Source organism: Tamandua tetradactyla, chromosome 4, assembly GCF_023851605.1.
Source record: "Tamandua tetradactyla isolate mTamTet1 chromosome 4, mTamTet1.pri, whole genome shotgun sequence".
Lineage (NCBI taxonomy): Eukaryota > Metazoa > Chordata > Mammalia > Pilosa > Myrmecophagidae > Tamandua > Tamandua tetradactyla.
The window spans coordinates 186,527,103-186,551,876 of NC_135330.1; the positions used below are offsets into that span (position 1 = coordinate 186,527,103).

The 24,774-nt window shown below is 47.1% G+C and overlaps 1 protein-coding gene across 1 annotated transcript; it reads left to right on the plus strand.

Moving 5' to 3' along the window:
* Positions 1-2,850: 2,850 nt before the first annotated feature.
* Positions 2,851-24,077, plus strand: IL17D (interleukin 17D). The gene is made up of 3 exons (XM_077158809.1): positions 2,851-2,865; positions 3,158-3,441; positions 21,105-24,077. The coding sequence occupies exons 1-3, from the start codon at positions 2,851-2,853 to the stop codon at positions 21,421-21,423; spliced, it is 618 nt and encodes a 205-aa protein (XP_077014924.1). The 3' UTR covers positions 21,424-24,077.
* The last annotated feature ends 697 nt before the right edge of the window (positions 24,078-24,774 follow it).

Consider the following 24,774-nt stretch of genomic DNA (forward strand, 5'->3'; position numbering starts at 1 on the left):
CCAAAAATTGAATGGATTTTCAAAAGGGAATTTATTAAGTTACAAATTTTCAGTTCCAAGGCCATAAAAATGTCCAAAGTAAGACATCTGGAGAAAGATAGCCTGATTCAAGAAAGGCTGATGTCTGTCACATGAGACGGCACATGGCTGGTGTCTGCTGTTGCTTGTTCTTGGTTCCATTGCCTCTCACTTCTAATGCCAGTGGTTTCCTCTAAGTGTCTGTGGGTCTTCACTTCGCTCTTCTGGGATTCTGGTTTCCTTAGCATCTCATGGGAAGGCACATGGCAAAATCTGCTGGGCTCTGCATCTCCAGACATCCATGTCTAGGCATCTGCTCTCTCTGTCAGCACTCCAAGCATCTCCAAATGTCTGCATCTCTGTTGGCTCTGAAGCAACTGTTCTCCAAGCATCTGAGTTCCCTCCAAAATGACCCTTTTAAAGGACTCCAGTAAACTAATCAAGACCCACCTTGAATGGGTGGGGTCATATCTCCATCTAATCAAAAGGTCATGCCCACAATTGAGTAGGTCAATCTTTCTGGAAAGAGTCTAACCAAAGGTTCCACCCTACAATCAGGATTAAGAAAACATGTTTTTTTCTAGGGTACACAACAATTTCAAACCAACACAAATACCAAGTTTTCTTCTGAAACCACTGTAATAATACCCTCTCTCACAGGAGTCTCACACTGTATGGCAGAGTCACCTTTCATTATTTTTCCATGAGTATCCTGTTATTGTAGCACCATTTGTTGAATTTTGTTTGGTTGTTTTGCTTGTTTGTTTTGTTTTGAGAGAAGTGCATGGACCAGGAATCAAACCAGGGTCTCCCACATGGCAGGTGAGAATTCTAGCACTGAATTAACTTTGCACCCCCTCCCATACTTTTTTAAAAATTAAAAATTAGCAGTATTTGAATACTGATATTTTTATTCTTCTTTTAAAGATAAGGAAACAAAGAACATGAATAGTTGACTAGTTGGCAAAAATAGTGTTTATGAGCCCCTCCCCCCCAAAAAAACGTTTACTCACCAGAGCTGTGAAATTCATTTGTTTTACTGTTCAAGGTTTTTAATTCCTTGAGCCAACCATTTGGAATACCTCCCTTAAATTACTATTTAATTGACTATTATAACCTTTGTTTCCTTGCAGACATCATCTTTGAAGTCTACAGGGCTGCTCCATTACAAGCCAGTGCTAACTTTTTGCATAGATTTTTATCAGATAAGTATTAGGTTTCTACCTCCTGTAAATTGCAGATTTCAGTGTTTTTCTTTTTAGCAGTAAATGGAGTAATTCCTAAACTTTTTAATTATAGAATATCAAAGGCACGCAAAAGGGTCTTTTTTCTATACAATCTAACTGAAGTGTAGTTTAATCAATGTTATATATACATTTTATGTCAGATTCCAAAGTTGTGAACCATTTAGGGAGCCATAAATTACATATGTTGTATATTTGAAGGTAACAGAATGCTTTTCAGCTGGTACCAACTTTTTTTTTGTTTATTTGTTTCAAAGGGCCTTAAAATGATCACATCTCTCCACCCTCCCCAGTGGGCATTTAGCACTTCATTGTAGAGAACTGAACAAATGAGCAAGTTTTCTTTTGCTCTTAAAGTAAAATAGAGTTCCTCCATTTCAGTATATTAATTAATGCACAGAATCGTTGGCTCGTTTTACATGACCTGTGCACTTACAATGTGGTTCTCATGGAATAGAAATTCTCTAACACAGTGTTAATGGAGCAAGTGCTGCCCATTTGCAGTCAAAAAAGTGCCAGTTGGGGGAAATTTATGGTGCTTCATTTCTTAGAGCTGTTTGGTAGAGAGGCAGCGATCATTTTCTGAGTATTCAGGGGAAAGGAGAGAGGGCCCATTCTCACCTTATAAAAAAATAAAGATGATTTTTATGTCTAATATTTCTTTAAACTATGGGATCTCAGAAGTGGAAGTAGCCCTAAGGAGGAGATTTCCCCAAGTGATGTTAAATTCTTGGATAGCTTTAGTTTCTAGGAAAATCCTTTTATGTTGAGCCATAATCTGCCACCCCTTACCTTCGCTCTGTTGGCCCCACTATTTTCCTCTGGACACTTGTGGCCAGTTACCATGTCGTTCCTCCGCCCGTTAGGAGCGCGCCACCAACCGGACAACGGGTTCAATTTCTCCTGCGCATCCTCAACGCCGCGCTCCAGGCAGAAGCTCTGCGCGCCCCGGCACTTCCAGCCCGCAGCATCCCGCCTGGTCCGGGATTACCCCGGCTCTGGGGCGCTCCGTTTGTGCTCCCCTTTTTTAAAATCACAAATCTGAAAATATTTTAGGACGGAGGGGATGTCGGGGACACTGGTGAATGCAATTTCATAAAGACCCAAATATTTTAAATTCCCAGAGGGGAGAGGGTGCGGACCTACTTCTTTTTTGGAAACCAAAGGTAACAACCTCGTGCAGCTCGGTCACTAGTAAACGTTCTTTGGTAAGGAGGAGGAAATACCGAAATGAACTGAAGAAGCAGACGCTACCCGAGCACTGTTGCGGGGGCAGCAGACCCCAGTGTTTGCTCCCACGCCCGCGCTCCTCCCGACCCGCGGCCAGCGTGGCGCTGAGCGAGGCCGGAGGCAGGGCTGCGAGTGGAGACGCCCCCGGGTGGGCGCGGCCCGGTAGCGGAGCCCCCGGACCCCTCGCCCCGCCCCGCCCCTGGGCAGCCCGCCGGGTTTGCGGGAACGCGAGGTATCGCCGCGCGCTGCAGTCGAGTCGGCACGAGCTGCTGCGGGCGCAGGTTCCAGCGGCGGCGTCCGAGGCGTCGCGGCCCGGGCGCGGGAGGAGCAGCGCGTGGAGCGGGTCCCCTTCGTGGGCATGGCGCGGCCCGAGGTGAGCGGGCGGGCGGGCCCATGCGGACCTCCCAGCCCGGGGCTCGGTAGCCGCGCGGGGAGTCCGGGCAGGGAGGCCCCTCGGGGGACCACGGGGTCCGCCCCCTTCTGGGGCGCAGTTAGGGAGCCCAAGCTCGGGGCGGCCTCCCCGCGCTGCGGGCGGGCACGGCGGGCACCGCCAGGGCGCGCGGAGGAGTCGCCGCGCTAACTCAGAGCCCGGGTCTGGGAGGGAGCCGGGGGAGCCGGCGGGGGAGGCCCGGGGTCCGCACGCTGAGCGCGGCCCGTCACCGCAGGTCTGGATGCTGCTGGCGGGTCTCCTGCTGGCGTTGCCCGCGGTCGCCCTGAGGGCGGGCCGGCGTCCAGCTCGGCCCCGGAGCTGCGCGGATCGGCCCGAGGAGCTCCTGGAGCAGCTGTACGGGCGGTTGGTGGCCGGCGTGCTGGGCGCCTTCCACCACGCGCTGCAGCTGGGCCCCCGCGAGCAGGCGCGCAACGCGAGCTGCCCGGCGGGGATGCGGTCCTTTGACCGTCGTCTGCGGCCGCCCGCCAACCTGCGCAGCGTGTCGCCCTGGGCCTACAGGTGAGCGGGCGGGGCGGGGGGCGGGGCTGGGGGCAGGTGGAGCGAGCGAATTGGGAACAATTCAGTCCCACCCATCACCTCCCTTGAAGGGAACCCACGTCCCTGTTTTTCTCCTTCCATTATTCCCTATGCCAGGTGCATGGTTAAATAGGCTTCACATGGGACCAAACCAGTGACTCTTTCAAATGTCAGTTTTTATAGAGTTGTGTGCAGGAGGCCTGTGAATGTCTCCCACGCCGCTGGGCGTTTAGCCATCCAAAGCACATTCTCTGTGCCCTTTTCACTTATTGTCTAAGGGAGGATTGAGGATCACTAAGAAAGAAACTCTAGTACAAGGCAGAACATGATGTAACATGAAAATGGCATTTGCAATGCACTTTGAAGAATGGGGCAAAATCCGGAAGTTGGCCTGATAAATAGGTCCTTCCAGAGAGAGAAAAGCCATGCACAAAGGGGAGGTCGTGGAGTGTTGGGGATTGCGGGGGGTGGGGGTGGGGGGTGGGGGGGGGGTGGCTGGAGTGCTTTCAGCAGCCCCGTCCCTCCTCTTCCTGCCATCACTGATGAGTGTCCTGCCCAGACTCAGTGCAGTGAAAGAGGCTGCACCCGCCCCAAGGAGGAAGCCACCACACCCTGCTCTTGAAGCTGAGAAGGGCTTGGCTGCCAGGAAGCGGAGGCTTGATAGAGGAGCCAGCCAAGAACAAGGGGAGGTCAGAGAGAAGGAATAATTCATGGCAGTGAAGAAGAACTGAGTGCTGTCAGAGCCACAAGCCCAGGGAGTGTGTCTGCTCCTGGGGGAAAAAGGGGCCAGTGCAGAGAGAACAGGGCTAGAGAGGGAGCTGCAGCTAGCTCAGGCCTCGTAAACATTGCTAAATATTCAAAATTTATCCTGCAGAATGTTTTGGGGTCAGGGAAGCCATACACTACTTTGTTTTGGGAAGGTGTCCCCATAAGGGTAGTGGGAGGGAAGGAACTGGACAAAATTCCTGGCAGTGCTTCCAGCCAAAGGCAGTTAGATTTTGAACTGAGACAGTGGCTACGAAAAAGGTAAGATGAGGATCAATTTGGCAGGTTAATTAAAGCAATAAAAGTGACAGGATTTAAGGGGGGCAAAAAAGGTGTGTTGGGTCAAAGAACCATTTTTCAAATGTGCTAGGGATGTAATGATTTTGTCTGAAACAAATCGGGGCTTCCCCCTCGAGGCCTCCATTCCACTGGCTAAAGGGACAGGAGACCCAGGTAGCCCTGAGAAGCTGCATCTTAGGGCCTCCCTCTGCCTGGCCACTCTGCAGAGGATGGCGTCCACCTTGTGGCTGCCCCCCTCTCAGAGGCTCACCGCCCCGCATGGGAAGTGGGTCCCCCCTGCCTGCCTGTTTCCTGGGTTCACTTGCTGCCTTCAGCTCACCCTTTGGGTTTGGCCATCCATGCTGACAGCTCCATCCTCTTACTTTTCTTTCTTTCTCCTTCCTGCTGTTCCCAGGGCCCAAGAGGGTGGGCTATCACAGGATCCTTTTTCTTTCCAACCTCCTATTATGCCCTTGATATGCTAACTACAATGAAGGGAACTTGGAAATTCTCTCAAGACAAGCTTCCGTGAGAAGCTGCTTACCTCTGCATCTTGCCATAACAAGTTCTCAACCTCCAGGCCTGGACGCCTCCCTGGAGGAGGGCGAGGGTGCTGTGAGCAGAAAGGCAACAGAGAAACATGAAGCAGGGACTCCTCAAATCTTTCTGCTAGTGACAACTCCCAGATTTATGCCTTGGGTTGTGGATGGGATTTAAGCAGAATGAGGAGCTGGGTTTGCCCATTGAACTGGCAAAGTCAATCTTGGGCTCACTGAGTTTCATGCAGCGGAGGGGCACATGGGTGAAAAGAATAGATGCCTTCTAAGTGAAACCATCGTGCGTTAGACAAGAGTTCCAGGAGCTCGGGGAGAGCAGCCCTGGAGTTCTGTACTTAGTAGTTAGACTGAGCTGCTTGGGCGGTGGCCAGGAGATAAGGGTGAGAGCAGTCCCCAGGGCTGGGTGGGCCTGGGCTGGGCTGCCTGCCTGCCTGACCCCAGGAGCAGGAAGGACATCTGTTCCAGGTGGGTGACGGTAGCCTATGCATCATCTTTCCTATTATTTAGCAGCAGTGAGTAAATGCAGCAGCCACTGCCCTCCTGCTCTCCAAGGAGCAAATGCAGGTTTGGATGGACTTGTACCATCTGAAGGCTGCGCCGCTTCTCCCAGGCCTGGACACAGACTGGGCCAGGGGTCAGAGGGCTGGGTGCTAATGCCAGCCCTACATCCTCCCGCCAGGGGCCTCTGCCCTCCTGCCTCTGGTCACTTACTCCTCATCACCTCCTGAGTTACCGTGAGGATTAGAAAAGTAGTACTGGGAGCTCGGAGGGCCTTCGAGAGGAGCGGTTGGGTAGGATGGACTTGGTTTCCTAGTGGGATTTCTGAGGCCTGTCAGCTGGCATCCAGAGGTGGTATTTCTTTAGGTAAAAAACAAAAACAGAGAAGAGTTTAAGAAAGGTGGTTGGGGAATAGACTGACAGTCAGAAATACTGGAAGGCACTGGGAGGGTTCCTTTAGGGGATAACATGGGGATAAGAAAAGAATGTGGGAAGATAAGGTAGTTTTCCATCTCTCTGGGGAAGAGATGGATTATTCAATAAATGGGTAGCCAGCTGGAAAAAATACAGTGGGCTCTCTCTCCCATATCAAAACAAATTCCAGATGATTTACAGATTTTTAATGTAAAAAATAAAACCAGAACTCTCAGGCAATTATATTTATAATCTGGGAGTGGAGTAGGCCTGTTTAGAGCTCCCAGACCCCATAAGTCATAAAAGACAAGATTGATAAAATTCAGTTACATAATTATATACAATTTCTTCTTGGAAAAATAAAACAATAAAATAAAAAATGAAAGGGCAAGTTGGGTAAAAATATTTACAACCCATGCCACAAAAGGCTCTTTTCTTAATCAGCTCCTGAAAATCAGTAAGAAAAGATCAAGGACCTAGTAGAAGAGCAAAGGCCAACAGACAGTTTCCAGGAAAGAAATTCAAGTGATACAACAATCTGAAACATGAAAAGATACATTATAAGAAAAAAAAATCAGGGCATATAAGTGAAATGCATGTTAAAACTGTGACAAGAAACTTTTTTTTTTGCACCTATCAGGCTGTGTTAGCAAGGGTGTGAGTGAAAGTTCATCTCCCAGGGTAGAAGGAATGCACATTGGTACAGCTTTCATGGAGGGCAGTTAGTTAGTAACTCATAATTCAAAATTCTTGCTACCTTTGTCCCAGCAATTCCACTCTTGGAGGGTATTTCTCCTCCAGACACATTGGCCCATTGGTATACATAGAAAAATGTTCATTGTTGCAATGATAAGAGCTTGGCAACAATGTAAACAGCCACCAAGTAGCAACAAGTTGGATAAAATACCAGGCAGCTCTATGAGTACCTGAGTGGAATGGTTACCAGTAAAAGGAAAAACAAAAAAGCCATGTACAATGTATTGTATAAAATATGCTACCATATTAATGTCAAAAGGAAAATATCACATAATGCATATCTTGATATGACATTAAGTGTAGACAGTCCTTCCTGGGCCTCTTCATCTCTGGAAGGATTCTTCCAGGAACTGGCGAACGTGGTACCTCTTAGGGAAACTGAGAGGCTGGAGGACAGGGGTGCAGCAGAGAGAGACTCACTCTTTTGTACCTTTTGAATTTTCTGCCATGGGTATGTGTTACTTATTTCAAAAACTTTTAATTTTTAAATTGAGAGCAGAAAGGGATATTCACCAACCATGAGGGAAAAGTAAATACTAAAGAAATAAAGCATCAGCATGTAACAACAGCCTTCCGTGTAAAAGCTGCACGGCTCTGCAGAGGAGGCAATGGAGCCTTGACGGGATTTTGAGCACAGCCTTTTGTGGTGTCACAGCCAGGTGACAGATCTCATGCCCAGGGTGGCAGATGGTGAATGGCAGGGCTGGATTTGATCCTAGGTCTCTGATCCTGCGTAGCCCTTGCCTGGAACAGTATGCTGTTAGAAAAGGCTCATTCAATACCAGAGTATAAAAATATTCTGCCCTTTACTTTGTGGCATGATATTTGTTTCCTTTAAGCTTTAAAAACAAAAGTACCCCCAAATAAAATCAGTATGATTGCTCATTATGTTTTTTTAAGCCAAAGTGGTATATTAAAAAATATTTTGTAAGAACACTCAGGTTTATTAAGGTTTAAAGATATGCATCACTCATTTGTGTGCAAACAACCAAAGATAAACACCTTCAAGTACTCTAAATAATTTTAAATTGTTTATGTTTTTTGCAATCTGGGGTAGTAATATAAAGATAACTTTTCTCTAAGATGTGACTAACCAAAATGATCTTTTTTGGCTTTATTTGTTGCCTTTTTTTCTGACTCTTTTCCTCCAGGGAACTGAAAAGCCTGTACCTATATTTATTTTGCAATTAACAACTCCAGGGATAGCAGTAACAACATGGAAAGAGATAGAAAGAAAAGCAAATAAATACTGACAGGGAGGAAAGGAGGAGAGTGAGAGTGCTTGAGCAACTGAAAAATAGTCCCAGTGGTGCAGCCACTGTGGAAAACATTTTGGTGGTTCCTCAAAGTTAAATATGGAATTACCATGTGACCCAGCAATCTCACCCCCACGTACATGCCCCAAAGAATTGAAAGCAGGGACTCAGAGAGATATTTATACCCCAGTGTTCATTGTAACCCTATTCACAACAGCCAAAAGGTTGAAAGAACCCAAGTGTCCATCAGCACATGAATGGATAAACAAACTGTGGTATATCCATACAATGGAATATCATTTAGCCATGAAAAGGAATAAAGTTCTGATACATGCTACCACATGGGTGAATCTTGGGAAATAAGCCAGATACAAAAGGTCAAATATTGTATGATTCCACTTATTTGAAATATCTAGAAGCAGCAAATTCATAGAGGCAGAAAATACATTAGAGGCTACCAGGGTCTGTGGAGGGAGAATGGGAGTTACTGCTATTGGTGCAGATTCTGTTTGGGGTGATGGGAAAGTCTTGGTAATGGATGGTAGACCAACCTTATGAAAGCACTTAGTATCACCGAATTGCACACTTAAAAATGGGTAAAATGAGAAAAGTTTATGTTCTGGTAACCACACATAAAAAAGGAGGCAGGCTGTTCTGACCACACAGGCAATTTCAGAGCTGGTAAGATGGCGCGGCAGTGAGGAAGAGCTACTGCAGAGGTGCTTGCAGAGAAGGAGGCCAGCACAGGTGTCCCGAGCTTAAGTCAATCTGATATTTTCCCGTGAAGAGCCTGAGTTAGCACAGTGCTCTATTACCAGAACTTTCAGCTGATGACTTTTGGGAAAAGGGGCAAAACAGAAGAAAATAAATTCATCTCTCAGGGACAAGGCTGAAAAGCATGCAGCAGTGACAACTTCTAGGTTACAAGTGGGTGGGGTGAGTTCACACACTGTGGTCCAGGTCAGTGAAGGTTCATCCGTGGGGATGACCTGCAGGTTCTGATAAATAAATCTAATTAAAAAAAATTTTTTTTATATTTTATGGTGATAACATATATATATATACACCTAAAATTTTCCATGTTAACCATTTTAAGTAAACAATTCAGTGGCATGAGTTACATTTACAATGTTGTGTTACCATTGTCACCATCCATTACCAAAATTTTTTTGTCACCCAAACCTGAAACCTTGCATCCATTATGCATTAATTATGAAGTGGCTTATTTTAGGTATTTGATAAAAGTGGAATCATGCAATATTTGCCCTTTTGTGTCTGGCTTATTTCACTCAACATAATGTCTTCAAGGTTCATCTATGTTGTGGCATGTATCAGAACTTCATTCCTTTTGATGGCTGAATGATATTCCACTGTATGTGTACAGCACATTTTGTTTATTCATCAGTTGATGGGCACTTGGGTTGCTTTCACCTTTTGGCTATTGTAAATAATGCTACGATGAACACTGGGGTACAAATATCTGTTTGAATCCAAGTTTTCATTTTTTGGGGGGCATACACCTTGGAGTAGGATTGGTGGGTCATATGGTAATTCTATGTTTAACTTTCGGATAAAACACCAATCTGTTTTCTACAGCAGCTGCACCATTTTGCAATCCTGCCAGCAATGCATGAGGGTTCTTGTTTCCTCTATCTGCGTCCTCATCCTTGTTAACAAGTGTTATTTTCCATTTTTTTAAATGCAGCTATCCTATAACATAGGAAGTGGTATCTCATGTGGTTTTGATTTGCTTTTCCCTGATGACTAATGATGTTGAGCACCTTTTCATGTGCTTATTGGCCATTTGAATATCTTCTTTGGAGAAATGTCTGTTCAAGTCCTTTGCCCATTTTTCATTGGGGTTATTTGTCTTTTGTTGTTGTGGTTGTTGAATATCCAGAAAATATTCTGGATATTTTCCATCATCTAATATTTAACAGTGCTAATATTTAACATCATCTAATATTTAACAATGTTATTAAACAATAATGTTTAACATCATCTAATATTTAACAACAATATTTAACAATATTTTTGTTTATTTCTCTCTAACCATTAAATTTAGCTAGCCCAGATGCCCTATTTCCCATGTGAGCTGTCAATTAATGATACTTTACCAATATAAAAATTTAAGATTATATTTGTTCAACAAATACTACCTGAGGACCTGTGTGTGCTGGGCATTTTGCTAGGAAGACAGCTGAGAACTGAGACTTGGACACTTTTCTCCTAAAATCACAGGGCACCATTCACATCAATTTCTCATTTACAGAGCTTTTTAAAAATTATAAGAAGAATATAACATTAGCGAGAGTTAGAGACGTTAAGAATGTAACAGCAGAGAAGGGGAGTTGGGAATACAACATCAGAGAAAGTAGAAATGGAGCATTAGAAAAAGTTATTCCCACTGTAACTATTCTTTTAAAAGTATTACCATTTATCTTTTCAAACGCACCCCCTTTCCATTTATGCACGTTAAAATTTATCTTCAGACACTAAGAACAAAGGGTTTCCACTGCTCAAGAAAGCACATAGGTTGGGTCCTGTACCTTCCCCGGGGAGTGGGTTCTGTGAGCAGCTGCAGTCACCCACTGTCCTTTGGAAGTGGGGGTCTAACAACTCCTCATTGGCCTCTGAGAGTTTTTACAACTTCGACTGTGGCCAATAGGGGGCAGCACGCGCCAACATTGCCTTCTGCACCCAACATCCCATTGTTATCTTGAGAATTTTACTTTTCTTTTCCTTTTTGTATTCTTTTCCTCAGGGAGTTCACTTTTTCCTAGGTCCCTGTGTTAAATCTGTGGTTTATTCTGATGACATTAAAACGAACAAATAAAACCTTTCTCCCTCTAGGGAATAGGTAACTGAGAAATATTGCGAGTATGAATTAGCACAGGTACTCTGTGCTAATTTTGCTAGTATTAATTAGCACAGGTACTCTTCCTTTCTTTGCCATCTCATAATAATAATGTTCTGTTAAGAAAGAAGGGAAGGGCTAGAGAAACGGAGAAAAAGGGAGAGAAAAGAACAGAAACAGTGACCAATTGCCTGGTTGAGAAGTTTCCAGTTACAGCACGTGATACAAATAGCAGGTGGGTGATCGTAATTCATTATTGGAGAACAGGAGACACTCATTGTGTAAAACAGCTTACTTAAGAAATGTTGGTATGTCCTCCCCCAGAAATGTTTTTTAATAGTAGGTGACCTTTAATTGGCCAGAGTACCCGCAGCTTTGTGTTCCTTGGAGCTCTCAAAATATAGTAGGCTCTACTGCTACGATCACTGTTTCACAAAGTAAAAATAAAAGCATTGTCATGGGGCATTGTCATGGAATTAAAGTCTCTGGTTCTGAAAATAGATACAGTGGTTTTGCTTTGATAGTTATTTTCTCTGACTGCCTGGGCTTTACTTTAGCATTCTGATAGTAGCCAGGGATGATGATAATATTTCAAACCATCATCACCTCTTTCAGATTTCCTCACCTGAAAGAAATGTTTGTACTCTTAATGCCAACAGAAGGATTTGGGAAAATCCAGGAAGGAACACACATACCACGAGGTGAAATTCCATATGGTGTCTGTTTTCCAGAAATGATACATGAACCATTTATCATGGTGACATAGACACAAAATTTCCCATTTTAACCATTTTCATGTACAATGCAGCAACATTAATTACATTTACAATATCGTGCTACCTTCATCTCCATTCATTATCTCATTTCTTCAGTGCCCCAACCAGAAATTTTGTATACACTGAGGAATAACTTCCCATTTGCCTTCCTCCCAGCCGCTGGTAACTTCTAATCTACTTTCTGTCTCTATGAATTGGTTTATTCTAGATATTTCATATAAGGGGAACCATACAATACCTGTCCTTTTGTGTCTGCCTCCTTTCATGCAGCATGATATCTTCGGGGTTCATCTGTGTTGTCGCACATGTCAGCACTCTCTCCCTTTTTGTAGCTGAATATTATTCTATTGTGGGCATACGAACATTTTGAAAGAGGGAAAGGAGTACATTACCCACTAAATTACTGAGGGGTCAAAGAGAAAATCATCTGCCAAGAGCTCTTCTGGAATTAAATAAGGAGTCTTGGCTACTGTTCTGATAAGAGTTATTCCCCGTGACTCTTGCATGGAACCACTGGTCAACAGAGATCAGGATGGCCCCACCCTCTTGGGACACCACAGTGGGGCACGTCTCCCATTGCCCGGCACAGGCACTCACAGATGGCTGCAGACCGACATTCTACAGCTTCCCCTGGACAGAGAGCTAAGCTGTCTCAGGGGCAGGAGCTATGTCTTCCCTTTGAAGTAATGTTTTCCAGCCTCACCGAATGTGTGGCATTTGGGATGACAAAAGATTAAACCCTGTGAGAAGTTCTGACTCTTGTTCTCATCTCTCCCTCAAGCTTTTTCTGAATTTTTTCCCAAATTCTGTTTGTTTTTTTTTCTAGACCATTAGCTGTTCTTCCCTGGCCTCCCAGATGAACAGATTTCATGGGGACACAGTACATTCCCTGGTTGTGGCTCCCGCACCCCGTACCGGTGGCTTGCTGGCTGCTCCCACAACCTTGAAGAACAGGGTTTGTGCCCCTTTGCCTCTAGCCCCTTGGCCATACTGGTGGGGGCAGTTGGTTGGGTCTGCCTGGAAGCCAACACCCTGGCTTTAACCCAAGTGGGCTGGAGGGCTTTGGGCAGGCCCGTCACTCTGCCAGTACCTCAGTTTACCCAGACATTGAGGGCGTGAGTGTGCTGGGCCTGAGTCTCTCTGTGGACTTGGGGTGCCAGGTGGCCTCAGCCCTGATGGGCTGAGCACTGACCCCTGGCTCTCCTTGGCCTGCGAGGAGGAGGCGTGGAGCTCCCTGGGGCCCGAACTCCTTGGCATTTGGTTGAGGCAGACGCCCCACTCTCCCAGCAGATTTTTCCATGTCCTCTCTCATGAGAAATGCACACTGATGTTTTCTTGCAGCAGCCAGAGAAGCATTTTTCAGAGCTTCTTGGCAGTGTGGCCTGAGGAGCTTTGGCTCTCTTGGGCCTTAACCAATGGAGGGAGGGTGGGGCTGATGAAACTGCTGGCCAGGTTTGCTGCAGAGGAAAACGGTTTGTGGTTTTCTGTGTCCCCAGTTACTCCCAACAGCAAACAAGGCCTGGCTTTCAACCCTTCTTTCCAAGGTGGGTGCCCTGTCCTTTAACCCCAGGACTCATAACCACTGCCCCTCCCAGCTGCAGGGTTGGTTCCAAAGGGGAATGAAAGATGGAATGGTTAACAACAAACCCTAGCTTAGCTACTCATTCTCTCTTAAACCTGGACACCAAATGGCCTCTCCCAGGGCAGGGCATTAGAATTTTCTGGAGAGCTTTTTAAAAAATGCCAAGTTGGGGAGCAATAATCACGTGTTTTATTTTTTTTTTATAAAAAGTTTATTGTGATAACAAATATAACACAAAAATCCCATTTTAACCATTTTGAAGTGGGCAATTCATTGCTGTTAATTATATTCACAGTGTTGTGCTAATGTCACCACCATCCATTATCTAACTTTTTCATCACCCCAAACAGACGCTCTGCACCCATTAAGCGATAACTCCCCATCCCCCACCCCCAATCCCTGGTAATCTCTAATCTACGTTCGTTCTCTATGAATTTGTTTATTCTGGATATTTCATGTAAGAGGAATCATGCAATATGTGTCCTTTTGCATCTGGTTTACTCCACTCAATGTCTTCAAGGCTCATCCCTGTCATAGCAGGTCTCAAATCCTCATTCCTTTTTATGGCTGAATGCTATGCCCTCGACTGAATGTACCTCATTCCATTTATCCATTCTTCTGTCAATGGGTTGATCGCACCCTGTGGCTGTTTGAATAATGCTGTGATGAACAATGATGTCCAAGTGTCCTACTCCCAGCTTCCAATTCTTTGGGGTGTATACAGGAATCACTATTTTTTTCTAAAGCTTATTTTTGAGGTCTTCAGTAAAGAACAACTAAAGTCTCAAAGTCATGCTGTCTCAATGCTAATTGCTTGTTGGGTTAATAATGCCTTCCTGCATTCATTAGGGTCAGCAGCTAATGGAAGTGTCAGGCTGGGAGGGTCAGGAAGTCCAACCCTGTTTGGGAAGATGCTTGCAGCAGCAGTCAGTATAGCTGGGGTTACCCAGTGGTTCATGTCTTTTAATGACATCCCCTGACTTTGCCAGAGACTCTGCAGTGACTCCCCAGTTTAAAAGAATAGCCTAGACAGTGTGTGGGAGTACAGATTTCTGTACTGACCCCCAGGGTTTCTGTTTCAGGGGGGTATGGAGTGAAGCCCAGGAAATCTGCAGGTTTAACAAGAGCCCCAGATGGTTCTGACACAGGTGGTCTGGGAACCACATTGTGGAAATCTTATTTATGCCTTATCACCCACGTCCCAGGCAAAGGCAGATTATTGCTCAGAGGTAGCTTAGCTCTTAGAGAGGGAAACTGGTTGTTGTCTCTTTAGCTTTTCCAGAAAGGCTGGCAGGCCATTTATCACCATCATTTTATGATGGCTCAATATCTGGTGAAGTGAGTCCCCTTTTTATTCATCATCAAAGTGTCTGGACTATTCTTGGCCCTTTTTTCTTCATATGCGTTTTAGGTTCGGCTTAGGATAAAACAGCAGTGGGGTTTGGGTTGCCCTTACTCTATAGATTAGTGTGAGGAATTTTCCTTGTCTTAGAAACTCAGTATATTGGCAGGTGTCTTTTCTAGGTGGGAAACACTGATAAGAATAACAGGTTAGCAGCCATCAGGAAGCTGGGGGAGGGAGGCTAGGCACCAAATCCGCCCCCTTCACCTGGGAGGGGGCTGGATGGGGCCTGTGTCAGCTCCATCTGCCTTTTTTTAGGAAGTTTCTTGGGTTGTCCTGGAGAACTGTGACTGTTGGAATGATTTTGTCTTCACTTACTTTCAGTCCTTCTGGGTTTCTAGTCCGGAACAGACGGTACCCACCCCACCCCTGCCCCGCTTGGTTCCTGGGTTTGGGGTCTGGGCAGGACTGTAAAGGAAGCCCTCGCCCTTAGCCTCTGCTACGATGAAGTGGACACAATGCTGTGTTTTGGAAAGCGGGAGAGTGACGCACTGAGCAGTTTGCTCCAGGAAATGTCATTGCTCTACTTGGGCCTCTGGGGCTGAGCAGGAGGCGGGAGGCCCTGGGCCGGTAATGTGCTCATTGTTCTCCCAGCTCCCCCACCCCCCGGATCAGCTTCGAATTGTTTCCATCGAGATTCAGGGTCCCAGGGGCCGTGGCCTTTTTCAGTCCCTGCTGTCACGGACATTCCTCCCCTGTCTGAGTTCAGTTTCCATCACCTCTAATCATCCCTGGAGGACTCGTCCTTTGTTCTTGGATTAGGCCAGGCCAGCTGTCCCTCACGCATGCCAAGCTTCACACGTGGTCCGTGGGACATTTCTGGGACCCCGTCCGAGGGGAAAACTTGATTTGTTTCGAGTATGTTCTCATGCCAAGAGCAGCATGCAGAAAATGTGAAGACAAAAGAGTTATGGCTCACCACGAGGCAGGGCGGCCACAGCCTTTTCACTTGAGCCTCTGTCCCTGTTGGCATTTCCATGTTTGGTGCGGTGGTGGAGTGCCTGCTGGAGGTGCTTGCTGTTTCTTCTCGTGGCAGCTTTCTTTAACCAAAAAGCACCCCTAGCTGACGATATTTAGGACACCTTAAAACAAATCTTGAAGTTAGCGTGAGGTTGGGGTGACAACTGTAGCTCTGTGTCTGGCCGTGGCAGCCCTGAGGTTTTCTTTCCCCTCCAAAGGGGTTTGTCTTGTGCTTCTGGTGTCTTTGGCAGGAGCTGGCTGGCATTGGGGCCTGTGATTCTGGTTGTCTTATGGCGTCTTTCTGGGTTGCATGTCTCTGTTTAAGAGAAATCCTAAACCACAATTTGAAACCACGAATGCTCCCACCTCCCACATCACAGGCAAAGACAAAAGGGCAGGCAGATGTCTTTCTGCACAGTGCCTTAGCCCAGAGGTGTCACTGAGCTGGTGGAAACTCAGTCCCTGCCGGCAGACTCAGGGGTAGGTGGATTAAAATATCAGGTGAGCCTTCTGCCCATCACAGCCCAAGGGACTGTCAGTTTCACCAAAAGAACTAACAGGAACCATGATTGAGTTGTTGGTCCCTGAACAAGTGCTGGATGATGGTCCCTGAACTGTCACCTAAATACTGTGGTGTGTGCCAAGACAGATGCACCATTGTTTAGAATTGAAAGGGAACTTTGATGCCAGCAAATTCATATCACAGATGGGGAAACTGTCTAAACAGGTTGTGCCTGGATTTCCTGTCCCCCCTTCACCCTCTCTTACCCTACAACTTTTCCCTACACTCTGGTCCAAGTTCTCTTTCTAAATGGAAATCTGATCAGGTACTCAACAGGTCCCCAGAGTCTGCAAAATAAAATCCCAAATTCTGTCATGACCTTCAAGACTCTTGACTACCTCTGATAGGTTTTACTACATCTACCCCAAGACACAAGGCATACACACAAAGACACACACATATGGGTACACAAAGACAGATGTACACACAGAGACACAGACACACGTAGACACATACTGACAGACACGTGGATATACACATGGACAGATTTATACACACAGAGAAACAGGCACACATATATACTCACAGATGTGCACACACACACAAACACGCACTTCAGCTACAGTGACCTCCTTGCAGTTTTGCAGTTCTCTGCACCATGGTGTGCTCCCTTCTAGCCTGGAGTGTGTGTTGCATAGCTGGCCCTCACCCCCCCATCCCCCCACCCCCCACCCCTGGTCATTTGAGCCCAGGTCAGACTCTTCCAGGGTGTCTCCTTGGACTCCTCCTACTGAAGACTGTGCTCCCTTGCTCTGCTCTGTCCTCCCTCCAGCCTGTGCATTTTTTGAGGGCAAGCCCTGGCCATCATCCCCAGCCCACCAGTGAGCTTTCTTTACCGACGGCATCACTGAGTTACAGAGCACTGCCAACCCACTGCTTGCCAAATTCAGAGGGCATTTAGCACTGTCACACATTTATATAAGGACTCTTTGTTTTAACAAGCCCACAAAACCACTGTCACACCCAAAAGTTACTACTTCCCTGAGATCCTCAGCTATTCAGTCAGGTTCAAATTTTTCTCCTTATTTTTAATTTTTATTAACTTTTCATTTTGGTATTTCATGGTAACAAAAGAAAAAGTTGCAAAATTAGTACAAGGAATTCCCACATTCCCTCAGCAAAATTATCAAAGTTAGGAAGGGAACTTTGATAGAACACCATCATCTAATCTCTAGGATGTGCGGAGTGCTGCACTCATGTCCTTTTCTTGGCCTAAGATCCCATGTTTCATCTGGTTGTCGCGTCCCCTTAGTCTCCTCCCACCTGTGACAGTTCCTTGTGACAGTGACACTTTTGAAGAGTGCAGGGCAGTTATTTTGTAGACACCCCTAAGTTTGGGTTTAATGTGTCTTTTAAGTGACCATATAATTATCATCCAAACAGAGATGCTTGAGAGTAATTGGGGGTGTGAGTGGGTGCAAACCCGACAGCAGTGCTGGCCGGCGTGGGTCACCCCTCAAGTTTCTTTAAGATATGGGTTCCCTTCCCTCCCTTCTTCCCCCTTGGAAACAAATCATGTGTAGTTCTGTCTTATAGGGACAAAGTGTTATGAGAGTATGGGGAAAGAAGAGATTAAATTGGAGTAAATTCAAAAACTCTTTTTAAAAGTTACCTGAATTGGACCTTAAATTATGGCAAAACCTCATGGAGTCGCTATGGGTTTCTGTGTTTCCTACGTCCTAAATCGTGCAGAGCTTGTCCTCTCAGTGCCACTTAACATATTCCCCCATCCCTGTCTTTCTGGCACACTGCTTCCTGAGAGTCAAGCTTGAGTTTTGGAGCAGCCCTTCTCAAGGCCCTGCCCTTCCTGGCTCCTGGGCGCCCCTCCTCCTTTGACTGTCCCCCCTTAAAGTCGGTCTCCCCTGGGGTTCCCTGTCTTTGTTGCTTCTCTCTTCACACACTTCCCTGAGTTATCTTACTTAACAACCACCTGTTTGCTAACAACTCAGAAATCTCTATCTTCAGCCAAGATCTCACTCTCTCCGGCCCTCCGCAGTCTGAAAATTCCATCCCCTCGGGTCACTTTCCTCTTTAGCGGCCTTCCTTGGCTCCGGTTGTGGTCACATCCCTCTTTAGCATCCTTCCTTGGCTCCCATTGCCTTCAGGGTCAAATCCAAGTTCCCCAGCTGAGTTCAAGGTCCTGGCCGCTGCATCTGTTTGCACTTCCTAACTGTGGCATGCTTCTGCAACTCCCTGCTTCTGCCTGCGCCCGAAAGGCCCTTTCTCCCCCCTCCCCTGAATAGGCCACCCGGCAGCCCCCTTCCCGCGCCCCCAGGGCTTGCGCCTCCTCCCTAGGGCTGGCGAGTCTCTGACGAGGCTTTGGGCGCCACGTCGTCTGGACTAACATTCCGAGTTTTGTTGAATAAGCGTTGCAAGTGACGAGAAGTATTATAAATCGTAAACGTTTCGGCTTTCTTTTCTCTTCCCATTGTAAATCAGGGGGTTTCGGAGCCGACAGAGCCCGCCCGGCCTCCCCGGCCCCGCCTCGCCGAGCTCGGGGCGTCCCTGCGCAGCCGCACCAGCCCCACGAGGAGATGCAGGAAGAGAAGTTACCTTTAAAAATTGTCTTAAAAAGGCGGTTACTAGAGTCGGACCCTAAAACATGGCCAGAATTTGGGAGTCGCCAAGGCTTGGGGGCGGGGGGTTCCTTCCAAGAGAGTAGACTTGATCCGAGCCAGGCGCGCCCAGGGGCGAGCGTCCAGGATGAGCCGGGAGAGGGGCGTCGGGAGGGGCGTGGGGAAGGGGCCTGCTGTGGAGGCCTCTGAGGAGTCCGGGGTGGGGGGAGCCGGGGAGGGGTGTGGGGAAGGGGCCTGCTGCGGAGGCCTCTGAGGAGTCCGGGGAGGGGTGTGGGGAAGGGGCCTGCTGTGGAGGCCTCTGAGGAGTCCGGGGAGGGGTGTGGGGAAGGGGCCTGCTGCGGAGGCCTCTGAGGAGTCCGGGGAGGGGTGTGGGGAAGGGGCCTGCTGTGGAGGCCTCTGAGGAGTCCGGGGAGGGGGGAGCCGGGGAGGGGTGTGGGAAAGGGGCCTGCTGTGGAGGCCTCTGAGGAGTCCGGGGAGGGGTGTGGGGAAGGGGCCTGCTGTGGAGGCCTCTGAGGAGTCCGGGGAGGGGGGAGCCGGGGAGGGGTGTGGGGAAGGGGCCTGCTGTGGAGGCCTCTGAGGAGTCCGGGGAGGGGGGAGCCGGGAAGGGGTGTGGGGAAGGGGCCTGCTGTGGAGGCCTCTGAGGAGTCCGGGGAGGGGTGTGGGGAAGGGGCCTGCTGTGGAGGCCTCTGAGGAGTCCGAGCATTCCGGTCAGGAGAGGTGCACACCCCTGACACCCCTCATACCCACCCCATGTCCCCCCTAACGCCGGGCCGCCCACCCGGAGGGGGTTGAAGAAGGTGGCAAAGGAGAGGGCAGCCCCCTTAACACTTTTTGCGTGGACCACCTCATTGCGGTCCCAAACTAAGGGGGAAGGAGTGTGAAAAGCAGTGTTTTGGGGCGTGTGGGAGGGAAGCATGAATGAGTGCGATGTTTGCAGATGGGAGCGCGCTTTCGCTTTCTGGCCTGAGCCATCCGTCCCCGCCACCCTCCCGGCCGGCTCCAGTCCCCCACCCCCACCCCGCGCGCTGTCATCTCTTCCGGGTAGAGCTGCAGGACCCGGGCCAGGGGGCCCCTGTGTGAGCACCCAGCCACGGCTCGGCCGCCCGGGCCTCACCCGCATTCCTCTGGTCGCCCAGACTTGAAGCCTGCGCATCACTTCTGCCCTTTGCTTTTACCTCAGCACACTCAGCAGCCAAATACTTTGAAATGTGCCTCTTGGCCTTAGAATGCTCAAGTGCCAGGGCTGGACTCTGCTATCTATAAGCCATCACCATCCTCTCCGGGGTGCCTGAGAGGTCATCCTGACCCCCCTGTCTGGCAGTGTTGCCATCGCTCTGGCCCCCTCCTCTGTGAGGCCCTGTCCCCCACTCCTCCTTACGCTCTGTGCCCACAGGGTCGTCTTTAGTGCAGACACTTAGTTTTTGGCATCCCAACAGAAAAGAGGAAGCCTCAAAGGAGGATGGTATGAAATACATCAAGTTTCAATTGTGGTTTACTATCAAATGTTCCACACTGGCGGTGTTGCATTCCCCCAGGGCAACTACTCCTGCGCAGAGGAAGGCATGCCTACCTTGACAGACCCAGAGACACAGGCCTGCCCTGGCTCTGTGGACCGTCATGGCTAGCTTCCTTCCCTGGGCAAGGCCAGGGCTTCCCAGCCTTTGATGCGTCCTTGTGGAGGGAGACGACCCCAGGACTTCTGTGACCCAGTGGAGTCCCGAGCCCATCACATTTCAGTGTGTAGGTCACATGTTAGTGCACGTGCATTTGACACTTCCCCCTTAAACAGTTTTAAGTGTGGGATTAATTACATTCACCATGTTGTGTTACCATCACCACCATAAGTTCTGTACCTATTATGCAGTAACCCCTCCATTCCCCCTACCGCCAGCCCCTGGTAACCTCTGATCTGTCTCTGTGATTTTGCTTATTCTAGATCTTTCATGTAAGTGAACTCATACAGTATTTATCCCTCTGTGTCTTGCTTCTTTCATTCAGCATAACATTTTCAAGGTTCATACATGATGTAGCATGAATTAGGACTTTTTCATGGCCAGATATTCACTTTTATGGATACTTGGGGTGTTCCCACCTCTTGGCTGTTGTGAATACATTTTATTTTTATAGTTGCACATGGCAGACCCTAAAAGTGGTTTTATGGGATGGCACAAGTAAATGCAGCTGTAAGTGCTGCCTCCATCACTGAACATAACTGCCCCATCTGGGTATGGCAGGCCCATCCCTTCTTACTGCTCCATTTAATCCAGGCCCCAGCACTTCTTCGCTCCATTTTTCCCTGTTCCCAGAGGCAAACATCTCCCAGATACTGTCTTTTCTCTGTGTGCCACGTGCGTGCTGCAGCCGCCTCCAAAACCTGGCCTCACTGCTGTTTTCTTCCCGCACAGAATTTCCTACGACCCCACGAGGTACCCCAGGTACCTGCCCGAGGCCTACTGCCTGTGCCGCGGCTGCCTGACCGGGCTGGCGGGGGAGGAGGACTTCCACTTCCGCAGCGCGCCGGTGCTCGTGCCCACCGTGGTCCTGCGGCGCACGGCGGCCTGCGCGGGGGGCCGCCACGTCTACACCGAGCACTACGTCACCGTGCCCGTGGGCTGCACGTGCGTCCCCGAGCAGGGCAAGGAGGACGAGAGCCTCAACTCCAGCCTGGACAAGCAGGCGGCGAAGCTCGTACTCAGCCCCCACGCCAAGCCCGCCGCGCCCTGAGGCCGCCCGCGGTGGGGCCGGGTGAGGCGCCTCGGGGAGGGGAGGCCAGGACACCGGGGACCTGCGCGTGCTGCGGGGCCGGGCCCGGGCCCGGTGGGCGGGCGCTGGCCTTCCTGTCCTTTCAGGCCCACGTGAGCCCCGTGCTGGGTGAAGGTGTCTGAGGAGTTAGGCAGGCACGCGGCCTCTGTGGGCCCCACCCGAGAACCAGTGGGCTGCGCTGGGAAGTTTAATAACGGCCGCGAGGCCCCCACCCCCCAGCCTGGAGCGGGTGCTGGTGTGACCCTGAAGGTGCGGGAACCCGGGGAAGGAGCGCGAAGGCCGCGCGCATCCTTACCCAGAAGGTACATAGTGGCCTTTTCCCCATCGTAGGACAGAGCCTCCTCCACAGACAGATAAACAGGTGTGCTTAAAAAACCCCAACTTTTTAAAACATTAAAAAGTACAGAAAATATATACTTTTTAATTCAACTATTTGAATAGGGGCAAGAAACTATTTTATGTTAGTAATTAAGTGTTCCTGTGTCGTGTCCACTTCCTCCAGTAGCAGAAGTTTTTAAAAACCTTAATTGGAATCCTCAGGTAGGCTTTTTAGCCAGTGCTGTGGCATCAGTTTTTGCAGTTCAGTCTGTGCGCACTGCTGACAATAACAACGAGGGAAATGCTCGAGCTTGACTTAACTTTCCAGGGAAGAACTTCGCTGGCTGTTCAATGAACCAAAGGGAAATGCAGGAGGCTTATGTGACCAGGAAGAGGCTAAGAAGTCCACATCTCAGACTTGGTTTTATCCATGAGTTTATCTATGGACTCAAATGTTTTCATTTTTAGAAGCCAGTAGGGCCTATTTGTGGATATTTATAATATTGGGTTTAGCCTCAATAAAGATTAGAGGTGGGCCATGACACCGTTGCCAGTTCTCAGAAGAGTCCAAATTTGGGCTGGATATTAAGGGCCTCAGAAACTAGCCAAACACAAGGAGAAAAGGGGCCAAATTAGAATTTTCAGAGATCAATATTGGAGGCTTCCACGATATGACCTAAATCCTTGCTCTTTTCTTTGGGTTGAATGTCTGGTCCGTGAACAAAATTATTTGTAAAAGTTTGAAATTCTTTTTAAATCACTGAAACAATAGTAGGTGGAGAGTATGTTGGTTGTGTGCATTTCTTCTGGATTCTGTTTTGATGGCCTTAACTGATTTTTGGAGGAAACAATTTGCTAATTAAGGTTTTCTCTTTACCTCAGTTTTATGGTTGAAGCTTAAATTAATCAAGGTTTGGTTGGGTTTTAGAATGTAAACTTGTCAGGTACAGTCGGTATCTTTACAATATTGATCTTTTGTGACACTCCCAACCAACACCAAAAAGTACCATTTATAGGTATTTCACTCTGTGTAAATAGAATGATAGCTTCAGCTATCACAAAAATAATGGGGATTAAGCTTCTCTATATTACCAACTCTCACCCTTGGTTTGATCTAGAAGGGAGGTTCATTGAGAACATTCAACTCATACTAAGTGTTGACAGGAGATGTGCATGAAAAACACATTACTGAACAAAATCCAGATTTTCCAGATAAAATATTCAAAATTGAAAGTGATAGCTGTGGATAGTTCTGTGCAGTTTGGGAAATTCTACTTTCCCTCTACAGCCCCTGGAAACAACAACAACAACAAAAACGGTATCCCTAGAGGTGGCAAATCTAGAATAAATTCTTGACCTGAAAACAGAAGGCTCAGAGCAAACCTTTTGTTGCCAGCTCTGAGCAACAGCAATAATTTGTAAACTAAAAACTGCCCTTCAAACCAGTGATTTGGGTAACTGGTCTGATCACTTTTATTGTCCAGGCCACGCCTTATATATAAATAGTGCAAGCATCAGAAGAGAGAAAACTAGAGAGAATAAACGATTTGCATGGGGGAAATATCACTATTTTATTATGTATTAATTATTAGTTCAACTAAACTCAGCTTGTTAAAAGAAATGGTAGCACATTCCCAATGGAAGAAATTAACTTTCCATTCTAAGATCTAGAGAGGAACCTTTGTTTGTATTTTTCTCTGAATGCTAGCCTTCCATTTAGTAAATATTTGTTGATCACCTGCTCTGTTCCAGGAACAGAGCTCTAGGGAGAAAGCAGAAAACAGGAAACAATCTCTGTCCTCATCTAAACTGAAGAAATTGCATAACCATCCAAGCAGAATTATGTTTCAAGTGCCATATCCTCTCACATGAGAAGTGTTAACCCTAATAAATGAGCTACTTTGCCTCACTGAGCTAAATTTCCCTCACTTTTGTAAAATGAGGTAGTGCTCATAGAGTTAGTGTGAGAATTAAATATTTCAAGAACACTTAGCACAGCACTTGGTGTTTAAAAAAAAATGCCCCAAATCACCTATAAGCTACATGTAAAAGAAATATCACGTTCTTCTTTTTTCATATTATATCTATTGCTTTAACAGGTATAGATCACTTAAACATGACTGTATGTTTTTTTGTGTAAAGGAGAAGTTTAAAATGAAATTTCCAGAACTTTCACTAGGCATCAGCAATTAGATATAACAATGGTGAAATTAGAGGGTAATGATTATTTAGGGGGAGATACTGTTTCAATGAATAACAAGATATTACCGGTGCAGAATTTTGTTCTCTTGTTAAAACTAAAGTGTTTTTTGGGGGGTGGGTGGGGGTGGGGTATTGGTGTTGTGTTTTATCAAACATGAATGGAAATTTATTGGCTAGAGGAATTATGCCAGCCAAAGTTCAGTAAAACATCTTTATTTACTTTTCTCTGTAACATGTTGCTTATTATTTCAGACAGCTAACAGACTCATCTCATTTACATTGACAGTATAAATTCCTAGGCTTTAGGGAGTAGCACCATTTCATTATTGTAAATTCCAGAACTTCTGCCACTCATCCCAGAGAAAGTCCCACAGTGCATGCATTTTCTTAAATAAGTCCTACCTTGAGGATTTTGCAGTAGCCCTTAGAATCAAGAGACCTAGCTGGTTGTTTAAGATGTTTTCACAACGTTTTTTCTACTGCATGCTTTTTTACAAAAAAAATTGGGAATAGCAATCAAAGAGCGTTCTGCAAATGCCAACAGCTCTGTATTCAGGGGCAAACAAACTTCTTTTACTGAATCTCTTTTTTTTTTTTTTACTGAATCTCTTTTAAGGCAAAGGGAAACAAATGTTACCTTTTTAGTAATTGGCTTTAGCTGTGATTTTACCAAGGCATGGAAGGGGAAAGAGCAAGAAATTCCTGTCTGAAATGGGGTTTTAAATTTACCCACACTGCCCATGATCGCCAGTACACAGCTGAATGTTATAACAGAAACCTTTGAATTTTTTT